The sequence below is a fragment of the Calypte anna genome, chromosome 2, assembly GCF_003957555.1.
Source record: "Calypte anna isolate BGI_N300 chromosome 2, bCalAnn1_v1.p, whole genome shotgun sequence".
Lineage (NCBI taxonomy): Eukaryota > Metazoa > Chordata > Aves > Apodiformes > Trochilidae > Calypte > Calypte anna.
In genome coordinates, this window is record NC_044245.1 from 67,464,490 (window position 1) to 67,476,646 (window position 12,157).

Below are 12,157 nucleotides of genomic sequence, written 5' to 3' on the forward strand. Positions count from 1 at the left end.
TCTACTAAGTCATCTGAACTTTAAACAAAGGTTTAAATAAATTCTGTTTCACTCTTTTCAGGCTACTGAAGGTCCTTGCAATTCTCCAAAACCAGGTATGCTGGACTTTGTCAAGAAAGCCAAGTGGGATGCATGGAATTCTCTTGGCAATTTGTCTCAGGTGATAGTACCAATAATTTCACTTAGACACTTGATATATCGAGTGCTCTGGCTTGAAGTGTCTGATCTGCGACTGAATGGCTGATGTCTAAACATTACATGATAGCTGAGCAACTCTGCTTCAGATACCAAAATGCTTTGCTCTGTATTCTACAGTTGTTTCACAGCTTTGAGGTTTGGGGATTTTTTTTTTACTGTGTAAGTTCTCTGTCATTCTACAGTATTGCTGCCAGCTTGTATCTGTGTAAGAGATGTTTATGTATATGGTGGCTTGCAATAAAAACAGTGATTTTCAGACTATGTTGTATTCTGCTCTTCCCTTTAAGAAAGTGGGATTGGATTTCTCAGTTTTTACAGCACAGATTTGTGAATTGACCATATTGATAACTTTGTTGTTTAGAGAGTTAGTGTCTTATGCTCTTGACTGAAAGGAGTAGTTTTTGAGGTCAAAGATATTACTTTAATACAGATTTATTTTTTCTTTTTATTTTGCTTTTTTAGAAGAAACATATTTTGATGTCAGGGACATATATTCTAATCCTGCCTTTGGGGTTTTGGGAGGGTGTTTTGGTTTTGTTTTGGTTGGACTGTCTGAGATGGCACTGCAGCTTTTAGGAACAGCCAAAAAACACTTAAGGAAAAAAAATCTGCTCTTGAAATTATAGCAGAAGAGGAAATAGATAATTTCTTGTGCTAGAGATTATGGATTATAGAATTGTTCTTAGTATATTATCCTTTCAAGAAAACAGATTGTAACAACCAAGAACTTCCAGTTCTTTTAAGTTGCCAGGCTAGATTCTCCAGGCTTTTGCATGTCATGTTTGTGCTAAATGAAAACCAGTGTCTTTAGAAATTATAGCATGCCACAGACCTATTTCAGTGCTTTTATTTTCAGCAACATATGTTCTAAAATAAAAACTTTTATTTTGTTGGAGAAATGTCCAGCTGGAAAGCAGAAACAAAGGATTCATACAAATGTGTATATTCTGGGATGACAACAGAGGTCTCTAGTAATTTAGGCATGGATGAGGTCACTTCTCTAACAAAATAAATGTCATCATACTGGCATCTATGCACTTTTATTTTACACATACAATGCTGCTGATTTCCAGCTGATTTTAAGCATGAGCTGTAGTGTTAACAGCATATTCCCCTTTTCACCCTAATTAGAATACTAATTGAGATTTCTTTTGTCCTCAAGCATGGTCCCCTTTCTTTTTTCCCCCTGTAGATACCCATTTTATGAATAGCACAATAAACTGATTTGGATTTCAACATTTGATCATTTAGTGTTGTTTTTTTTTCTTTACAGGATAATGCTAGACAGAAATATATTGAACTTGTTTCAAGTCTGGTCTCAGCAGAGTCTGCTGGCCATAAGAAAGATGTTTCTCCAGAAGAGATCAGTGATGGTCGCTATGAAACAATCCTAGTTACCACTAAAAACAAGATGACAAAGATCATGTTTAACCGACCTGATAAGAAAAATGCCATCAACCATAAGGTAAAGACATTAGTTTGGGAGAATTAATGATTTTTTTTTTTTTCTTTCCTGGGTAAGCTAATTACATTTTTAAATCCTAGAGCAGCTAGGGTTGGAAGGGACCGTAAAGATCGCCTAGTTCCAACCCCCCCTGAATGGGCAGGGACACCTCCCACCAGACCACGTTGCTTAAGGCCCCGTCCAGCCTGGCCTTGAACACTTCCAGGGAGGGAGCAGCCACAGTTTCTTTGGGCAACCTATTCCAGTGTTTCACAAAGAAATTAGAATTTCTTTCTAATATCTAACCTAAATACTCTCCAAGTTTGAAACCATTTCCCCTTGTCTTGTCATTACACACTTGAGTAAAAAGCCCTACCCCAGCTTTCTTGTAGGCCCTCTTTAGATACTGGAAGGTTGCTATAAGTTCATGATGAATGATCATTGAATGATAAAAGAATCACAAAATTTTCAGGGTTGGAGGGGACCTTTAGGATCATCTAGTTCCAACCCCTCTGCTATGGGCAGAGACACCTCCCACTCAACCATTACTACAAGTTTACTAGAGATAACTGAAGCATGGTGGACTGAAAGGGACTGTAGTTCATCTGTCTCAAGTTCCTTGTTGTCACTGTGAATCTCCTTTTTACAATCTTATGCAGCATCACATTTGTACTTTGTTGATTTTCCTCTTATGCAGATGTACAAAGAAATTATCCAAGCACTTGGAGAAGCTGGAAAAGATGATTCGACCATAGCAGTTATTACTGGTACCACACTTCATGTGTCTCTATTAGATGTGTTTTATATTATGTCAAAGTACAGTACTGACATGAACTATCTGCTTGTATTTGGACTAACATAGAACTGTGAAGAAATGCTTTCCTGTAGTAGAGACCAAAGATTTGCCAAAGTGTTTTGGCAAAATTCTCTTAAGGTGGTGTCAAAATAGACATGGAATATTCATAAAGGCTTTATTACTTTTGAGTAGTTTATGTATCTGCTCCACAGCATCTTCATCACTGCTTTTCAAGTCGATTGGTATAGGCTTGGTCAATTTAATCTGCCTCTGTGATACCCAAAACACAAGCCCTTCAAGTCCTGCACTGGAATGGCCAGTAGAAATTTTGCACTGCATATTTATATATGATCATCAGAAAAAATGGTATTTTATGTTGATTTTATTTTTCTGTGGCTGCCATAGGACAGGGTTGACCAGGCAAGCTGCAACCTGGCCTACCTATGTACATCCCACTCACCAGATGTGTGCAGCTGGGTGATTGCAGTGACATTGTGAAAGTGCAGCCCAAACTCATGCTGCCTGTGAGCTCTTGCTGCTCTTGGGCTGTGTCATTTGGATTCTCCAGGGGACCTTTTGGTCCATCTCTGATGCTGACTGAGTGGCACAGTAGCAAGGGCAGACAGAAGGGACAGAATGGCTGAGGACAGGAGCTTATCTGTCTGTCCCATCCTTGTTGCAGACAGGTGTGGTGTTAGGAAATTAGCTTTGGCTGGCAACCAAGTAGTGTGAACTCAAGTTGAATATGGGCTTAAGCCCATTTGCTTACTTATAAGGTATTTGCATATATATTTTTTTATCTATAGTCTTCCTTACCAACACCAAAGATGCTGAGTTTCCTTTCAGTAGTCATGACTAGGCACAACAACCCTTACAAAATGAAGATAGTTCACACAACTGGAGTGTCTAACACATGTAAATAGCAAACACCTCTGTGCAAACCTTGCTGTTACATTTAAGTAGTTAAGAGCACTGCAGCATAAAGTACGGGATGTGCTGACCACTGTAATGTCTCATCCTGTGGATGTCCTCATGCAATAAAGGATTATGTAGACAAATAATGCAAATCATGTAGACAAATCCTTGCTTTTTTCAGTCTGACTTACTGATTCATTAACAGGTTATCTAATGCTTCTTGTAGAATCTTCCAGTGCAGTGATTTCAATGCAGTGCTGTCAGTCTTATGCTTAAAATGGTGTCCTTTTTCTTTAGTTGGTCATAAAACCCATGAAACTTCTACCACAGATTAAATAGGTTATTCTGTCTACTTTTGATTCCTTCAGTTTGAAGATGAATGAAGAGAGATACATAAACTAATGCTTCCATTTTCCTGTAAACCAAAAAAAAAAAAAATTTTCTCACTTTTTACTATGTGAACGATTGTGAATGACAGAAAAAAATAATCCTGAGTAGGTATGCAGGGAAAGAAGTAAAATATTTTTCCATGTGACACTGTTGCAGAAAAAAACCCTAATTTTTACTCCTTTACATCTTTCCAATTTAAAATCATTTGACTTTTTACCTATAGTTTTTCAGTGAATTTTCAGTCAAAACTTCTTTTTAAACCATAGGTATCCTTTAAGGTAGTGTGCTTATTTCCAGGCAATCCTTGTAATTACTTAGTAATGTTAGACACTTAGAATTAAATTCTTTTGTAAATGTGAAAAATGGAAGTTTATCTTACTCAGAAACCATTGGTGCTTTTATTCTTATGTTCTCTACAGGAAATGGAGACTACTATAGTAGTGGAAATGATTTGAATAATTTTACTAAAGTCCAACCCAGTGACATGGAGAAGATGGCTAAAGATGGAGCAGTGTTACTCAAGTAGAACATTTTACTTTCATATATGCATAAGTATCTGTAATGGGTAAATATAATTTGCAGGCATTGTTAGAAGACACAAGGACCCAGTTATGCTTCAATACATCCATGTAGATGACTGTGTCTTAGAGCTCACCATGTACATATACACAAAGATTATGTGGAAGAAGTAGTATGAAGTGTATGAAATAAATGAGGAAGTTAGATTGTTCTTAAAAAGATTTATAATATTAGTGATGTTAAAGACTCAGTTTTATTTTTTTAGTCCCCAGAGTATGTCAAGATACAATGACAGAAACGTGAATTTGACTGGGTAGACTGTAAGTTGCAGTGAAGAATTCACGGGCATTTTTTATATCCAACAATTGTCTATGCTTGTGGCACATGCCAAAATATCTTTGCTGTCAGACTCCTTTGAATAGAGACTGGGTGTAATGAACTTGTTGAAAATTGGCCAAAGATTCTGAGATCTTTCTTCCATCTTTGTGTCTGAATCTACCTGTTACACTATTTTATTTTCTAAGGCCAAGGAGATGAGGGACATCATCTGGCACAGCAGCTAAAGTGTGGGTTTTGGGACAGAAAGCGTGCTTGTTTCTTCCCTGTTTAAGCAGATTTTGTCTTCTTTTATTTCTCTATGTGATTACATCTGAGAGATGCTTGTAAGATGGATTGCTTCCTCAAGCACTTGAAATTGGTGGAAAATCTAAAATACACAGAAAATCAAACCATGTTTTTTAGTTCTGTTGTAAAGACAAATCGCAAGTAAAGTACTCAGTTTTGCTGCTTTTACTCAGGCAAGCTGTCTGTGGATTTCAGTTGCCCCTAAAAAGTGATAATGACACAGTCTAAATCTGCTGTGAAGATGTTATTCAGTGGTATCTGGCAAGCATTCCAGCCTGCAGTTTTACATAGGGTTCTCAACACAATACATAGTCTCATGGGTGCTTAATGGTCTTTGTTAGTGTTGGTGTTACACAAGCATAGTGCTTCATTGCAACTGATAAGTGGGGTTCTCCAGACACTTCATTTTTTAACCGTAGTGTATTTTGAGAACGTGTTTTGCACTTCTTAAATGGAGAAGTAGCTGCCAAATGAAACAAAATATTAATTCTCCAGCCCGTCCAGAACAGCACTAGGGAATTCTGTGTTGTGGTAGCATCACAGTTTTGGTGCCTGCTGGGGATTCTCTGTGGAACAGAATGTGTGAAGGGAATGAATGTCCCATGGGTGGAATTGAGATGGATGTAAAGGCAGCTGGATAGACAGGGCAGGAGACTGTTCTTGTTAGTGAGCTGTATTTGGTAACTGTAGCAGAGGAGGGACAGCACTTTGAAAACTGAATTGCAGAAGTAAGGAAACCTCTGCTGACTTGTACCTGTTTTGATTCTTAGCTTGTATGAAAGTTAAGGCATTTCAAACGGTTCTTATTTTCTTTGTCAGAATTCATTTGGGAAAGGGTCAAAAACATGCCATGTAGAATTTGCTTCATGGTTTTTATTACACAATATCTAATAATGCATTTTGAAAGTTACTAATATTTGATGAAAAGGACTAGGATCTGTCTCTTACGTCCTGTTTTTTCTCCTCTCTAGAGAGTTTGTGGGACAGTTTATTGATTTTCCTAAACCACTGATTGCAGTGGTAAATGGCCCTGCTATTGGAGTCTGTGTCACAGTCCTTGCATTGTGTGACATTGTCTATGCTTCCGACAGGGTAAGTATATTATGTAGCTGATCATAAGGCAGTCTTTAAGCCTCTTTCTGAAGAAAATATTCTTTGGTTTAGGGTAATCTTACAGAAAAGAACACGGAAACGTAAAGGCTTTTTATTTTATATCAAGTAACACCTATGTTAGTTATCAGCACAGGGGTGCACTAGCCAGAGGATAACTGATGGAATTTCCCTGTTGTAGATGTGGTTATCAAGTTACTGGCTCCAGTTTAGAAACACTTTACTGTGTCAGTATGTACAGTAAAGAGTAGCTGATGTGAGGTGGTGGTTGTAAGGCCCCTTTCAGGTGTGGGAGGGGGAGCAAAAAGGTTATGGAACAGAAGTGCAGTAAAGTGGTATTTTATCTTTGTTCCAAGGCAGCTTTGGAAAAGCTTTGGCTTATTTAGCTTAGAATTCCTTTTAAGATAACTCGCCAAATACATAATCAAAATCTGTAGTAAGGCAAAGCACAGAATCCCATTACAGATGGCTTACTTTTTACTTTCTCTGTTTTTCATTTGTATAAGGCTATTAAACAGAGAACCCAAACTCTCTGTCCATCTGCAAGTGAGAGGTGATTTCCGTGAAATCTGGATTGGCAACTAGTGCACTCTTTCTGCATCAGTTCATATTTTTAAATGGAAATGAAGGCAAACATTTTGTCTTCCTTGCTTAAAGCTGGTGGGAGTTGTCAATATATAAAATTCTGCAGTTCAGTTCTAATTTGCAATTAGGATATTGTTGTGTATGACTCCATGGCATATTTCAGGACAAGTTCTATTAAATTTGTATAAAGTCTCAGGAAAGAAGATTCAGTGACTTAAAGTTTTCAGGACCTGGAATAAATATAAATGTGCCTTTAGAAAGAAAAATGCTCTTTACTGCTTAAGGTGTTTGGGATTTGTATTTAATAACCTTTAGAGCAGATGAACATCCTTTACTGTAAAGACTTTCCACATGCAAATTAGTTTCTCAAAGTGCTGTTTTTAAATAAGGTCATGTCATCAATGGGTTTCTTATGATGAAGGAATTGAGTTATACAAAGTCAGCTTTTGGATGCATTGAGGGGACAAAACAATGTTACTGGATGATATTTAGAGCCTATTATGGAACAGTTCAAATGTATTTCTGGTAAACTCTGGTTAGAGTAGGAGCTTTAAAATGAAAACTAAATCCTAGTACTTTCGTACCATGCTCTGTTGTGAGGTTTGCTTTGTTTTTTGTTCTATTGTGGTTGTTTGTTTTTTTTTCCCAGGCCACGTTTCAGAGCCCATTTAGTCAACTTGGACAGAGCCCAGAAGGATGTTCCTCTTACCTGTTTCCAAAAATCATGGGCTTAGCCAAGGTAAGAATGTCTGCACTGTATGTGGAATCATCTGACCTTTGTGTGTTATCCTTCAACTGTAGGGGCAAGCAGAGTCAGAGCAGCATCTTCAAAGAAAATTCCTGTTCACATCTTTTTGAAACGAAGATCAAGAAATGTAATGGTGTTGTCAGCACAGTCACCATAAGAGATCAGTGACCACTTCTAAAGCCATACTGTGATACTTATAAAAGATTTTTCTTTCTCATGTCTTCCTCGACCTTCTTGAGGTAGTTTCTGTAAGGTGAAAAGTTGTATATTTCTTTCAGCAATGGGGAGGGAATGATATAAAGAAAGGTAAAAACAACAACAACAAAAAAAACACCAAAAGAGCACTCTTAAGAATTGTCTTGGTAGGCTGATTGTATTGATCAAGGGACCAAGTGTTGCAGTGGTTTCTGCCAACTCTGTGGGAGACTTGTATTCAACTATTCTTCCAAATATGAATGTGTAGCAATCCACTTCTATATCTATTTTGTTCTAATATATACTGGTCTTCTTTTCATACTCTCTCTACACGACAAATGAGGATATTAAATACTAGTAATTAAATACTAGTATAAAATACTAGTAATTAAAATTAGAACAGCATAACTCCCTTACTGCTTCTTTTGGTGTCAAACAGAAAAAAAGTGAGTATTGTCAAATACTTATGATATTACCTATGTTACTATAGTGTGTTTTTGCTGAACAGTGTTTAAATCTGTAGAGCAGAGCAAGTGCTTCATAAGTACCTAGTTACTGAAGTTAGTCTCTTCAGTGAGATATAACCTACCAGTCCATGTTCTAGAAATTGTGGAGTCAGTACAGGAAGTCAACAGACAGATTCATGATGAGGTAATTTTAGGTGACAACTTTGGAACTCTGTTCAAAAAGATACATAGGGTTTTGAGGCCAGTCACTAGTGGTGTAGCCCAGGGGTTGATACTGGATCTAAAACTTCTTTGAGTTCTTAGTTGTGGTCCACTTGATGCAGCTGAGTGTCTGTCCTTCAGCACATGATACAAAACTGAGAGGAACAGTTAATACACCAGATGCATTCCTATTTAAAGGGACCTGTCTAAGGCTGGAGAATCTCATAAACTGCAGCTAAGGAAAAGGCAAAGGCTGGTACCTGGGAAGAAATAGTCTCACACACTGTTGTCTGCTGGGGCCTTACTTTTCAGAGAAGGACTTGTGAGTTGCCCATAAGGACAGTATGCTCTTGCAGCCAAGCAGGCCAGTGGTATCCTAGGCTGCATTACATAGAGTGCTGCCAGCAGGCTGAGGGAGGTGATTCTTACCATCTGCTCAACACTGACCACGACTGGGGTGCTGTGTTTGGGCCTTGGCTCCAGCTGTAAGGGAGACATGGACTTACTGGAGTAAGCCCAGCAAAGAGCCACAAAAATGAGATGAGGCTGAGAGCTCATTTTTCCTGCAGTAGAGGAGGTTTGGGGGAATCTTACCAATGTGTAATATTGTGTGTGTGTATATATATATATGCATAAATAGTATATAATATCCAAATATTATCCAAATACCCCATGGAAAAAGGCAAAGGAAACAGACTGATTCAGATCTGAATGTAAGACTATAATTTTATAATAAGGGTGGTGAAACACAGGAACAGGTTGTGCAGAGATACTTGAAGTCTTCATCCTTGGAATTACTCAAAACTGGACCAGATGCAGTCCTGGCAGCATGCACCAACCTATTCTGCTTCAGCAAGGGCTTTGAACTAGGCAGCATCTGGAGGTCACTTTCAAATTCATCTACTCTAATGTTGTATTCTTTTTTGGATGGCAATGAGCAAGCAAGTAAAACAAATATAACTTGGAAGCTTGCACCTTTCCTGTCAGATTACTCACGTCTTCTATCTGGTTGAATTACACTTTCTACTGTTCTTTACACAGGCAAGTGAGATGTTGCTTTTCAACAAAAAGCTGACTGCAGCAGAAGCCTGTGAGGTGGGCCTTGTGACTGAAGTCTTCCCCGACAGATCTTTTCAGAAGGAAGTTTGGGCAAGATTAGAAGCTTATGCAAGCCTCCCAAAAAATGTCAGTGTTTTAATTTTTTCTCCTCTTTGTAAGCCTGTAGCATTCCTAATCTTCCTCCCAAGCCTGTCCTTTTACTTGGTTTTACTTGGGTTCCCTTCATCCATATTTAGAGTAACAAGGCTCAGTATATTTCCTTTAAGCGTAAATCTGTCCCCCTGCTTCTGGGAAATAGATACCTCTACCCTGGCTGAATCTAAAGGTGCACTACACATTTAATGGCTGGAAAGCATTAAAAACTAATTAATCCTCTTGCAGTCTCTGTGTGCATCCTTTGGATGCCTTCTCTTAAATTTTTGTTTTGGCAGTAGCTTAGGTTCAAGAATCTTTCCACTGATTCTGCAATAATTTACTATGTGCACTGTGGTCACTCAAGATGATGCTGGGTGGATTTAGTTTTTTTGCTGAATTTAGTCATTCTGCTCACTAGTTGAGGCTTGCAAAACTTCTTTAGTCATGTTGTTACATTGTGTGTGATGTTACATTGGACAAGAGGAGACCCTTGTGCCAACTGCTGATAACATAGCTTGCATTTTGCTCTGTGGAGAGCTGAACAGGTTTCACTTTTTATGCTGATCTACTGATGAGCACCTGCGGGACTGCTGCTTTGCTTTGCATGGACCTCTTCCACCTTATTAGCAGTCTTGGTAATTAAATGCAATAATTACTTTCAATGAAAAGTTTGACTTGAAAGCTAAAAAGTCCAATGTTAATACAGCTCTGGAATTCCAGTGCATTTTTTTTTTGCCCTATTTTCTGAAGCATTCTATGAAGATACAGAAAACAGAGCTTCCTAACATTACTCTCCTTCTTCTCCAGTCCTTGGCAGTGTCAAAGCAGCTGTTACGAAGTGTGGAAAAGGAGAAGCTCCATGCAATCAACAGTAAAGAGTGTGAAGTCCTTCAGGAGAGGTGGTTATCTGATGAATGTATAAATGCCATTGTCAGCTTCTTTCAGAAAAAATCAAAACTCTAATTTTCACCAGCAGAATAATTCAATTTTTGTCAATAGCTTAATCTACCTTAATAATTAATGAGCTTTATCTTCAAATAATAATTCTTATACCATTTGGTATATATATCTTCTGAGTACTGGATTAAAACTGGTTCAGGAATTAATACAACATTAAGTGCCTTGGATCCATTATGGATATTTAGGTTGGTGGAAAAAGAGTCATTATTTTGTAGGCAGCAGCAATGTTTCTGAACAGTACTAAAGTAGATTGTCTTCCAGAAGAAGCAACAGATCCAGTATCATATTTTGATAGCTCTTCAATAAATGTCTCATGAGTCTTATTTTTATTCATCTGTGGGGGGGAGGAAATATTGTATTAATGAAAAAGTAAATAAAAGTATTTAATTATTATTGGGCTGATTACTACTCCTTCTGTTAAACATCCTTATTGAGATGGGAAAGTATTGTCTGGAAGGGTATTAAGATCATCTTAGAAAAGGTATTCACTTGACTAACTTGAAAATTCTCAAATATATTTGTTGTGAGCTTTATGGTTCTAATCCTAAATATATTTTTCCATGAATTGTTTCATATTGCCCTTTTTCAGTGGAAAATCCAATTAAAGTTAGTATAACCTTTTACAGTAACCATGTTTGAGTTAAATTAAGAGAATTTCTCCACTGGTCATGGATGTCTTGGGTAGGCACTACCCACTGTCCAGTGGGTAGGCACTGCAGAGGGACAGGGTCGGGCTGATGGATGTAGGCATTTAACTCATGCCAAGGAAAGGAAATTGTGAAGGGGTAGCAGTTACTCATCATGAAAAGCCTCTTGATACCAAGGAATTTATTATAAAAAAATTAAAAAATCTTTAATTCCAGTGCCCTAGTCTGATCTCATAAGTGTTGGTGGTGAGAAATCAAAAAGGTGGCACTCTGGTCCTGGCCCCACTGCTAGGGTTGGTACCTACATAAAGGCAGGGGTACCTGCAGCCTGAGACACGGTGGGTATGTGTCACCCAGTGATGCTGCAGCAGTTAAATAAATGTGATGCTAAGGAGTCTTAAATGTGTTTAGGGTCCTCCTTAGCCTTATCTGAGAGTCAGTGCTGCCACACAGGATTTGCCAGCAAAACCAAGCCTGCTGTCACACACAGGGCAGCAGAAGCAAGGCCAACAGAAACACAGGCAGAAGGAAGATGATAAATCTGCCAGGCAGAGCCAAGACCAGGCATGAGACTCAGCTGCCAGCAAAGGGACAACCAAAATATTTGCTGTTATTTCATGATAACATGGAACAGGGCTGGGGGAGCATGCATGAAACAGCCAAGGCACGGTGGGACTCTTCCACCTTTACCTCCAGTGCCCAGAGATGGGCTGTGGCAGTGGGAGGAAAGGGATCTGTGGGGTGATGGGGGAAGCAGCTGAGGGGGAGCTGAGTGCTGCCAGTGGGTGAGGCAGGCTCAGGGCCACCATGGTACCCTAAGGGGCCATAAAGGCAACAGCCTCTGTCATCCCACCCAGGGGCACCCCACTGTGGATGGGGCAGCTGCTGGGCTGAGGCAGGAGGTTGCCTTGTGGGGCCACGGTGGCTCTGGGCAGGGGTTGCTGGGGCACCCCAAGGTGTGAGGCTCGATGGTGACTGCAAAATGGCAGCAGTGGTGTGGAGCAAGGAAGGGGTCAAGAGCTGTGACCCTGGCCCAGGGTGGCCCTTGGGCTTGGGGCAGTGTAGGGGAGGTGTCTTTGAGACCAAATAGTGAAACCTGGCTTTGTCTTGCCAAGGCTTTTGTGGCTTGTATCCTTTTTTTCTTTTCTTTCTTTTTCCTTTCTT

At 39.1% G+C, this 12,157-nt stretch overlaps 1 protein-coding gene across 5 annotated transcripts in view; it reads left to right on the forward strand.

Annotated features, from left to right (window-relative positions):
* The window catches only part of ECI2 (enoyl-CoA delta isomerase 2), a 28,808-nt gene extending 18,071 nt beyond the window's left edge, over positions 1 to 10,737 (forward strand). For all 5 annotated transcript variants that reach the window (XM_030445873.1, XM_030445868.1, XM_030445870.1 and 2 more), the window contains 8 exons: positions 62 to 160; positions 1,472 to 1,663; positions 2,340 to 2,409; positions 4,163 to 4,265; positions 5,858 to 5,978; positions 7,231 to 7,320; positions 9,234 to 9,377; positions 10,194 to 10,737. In XM_030445873.1, the coding sequence (XP_030301733.1) occupies positions 62 to 160; positions 1,472 to 1,663; positions 2,340 to 2,409; positions 4,163 to 4,265; positions 5,858 to 5,978; positions 7,231 to 7,320; positions 9,234 to 9,377; positions 10,194 to 10,349 (975 nt within the window). In that variant the 3' untranslated portion in view covers positions 10,350 to 10,737. The remainder of the gene's footprint in view (positions 1 to 61; positions 161 to 1,471; positions 1,664 to 2,339; positions 2,410 to 4,162; positions 4,266 to 5,857; positions 5,979 to 7,230; positions 7,321 to 9,233; positions 9,378 to 10,193) is intronic.
* Positions 10,738 to 12,157: the final 1,420 nt, after the last annotated feature.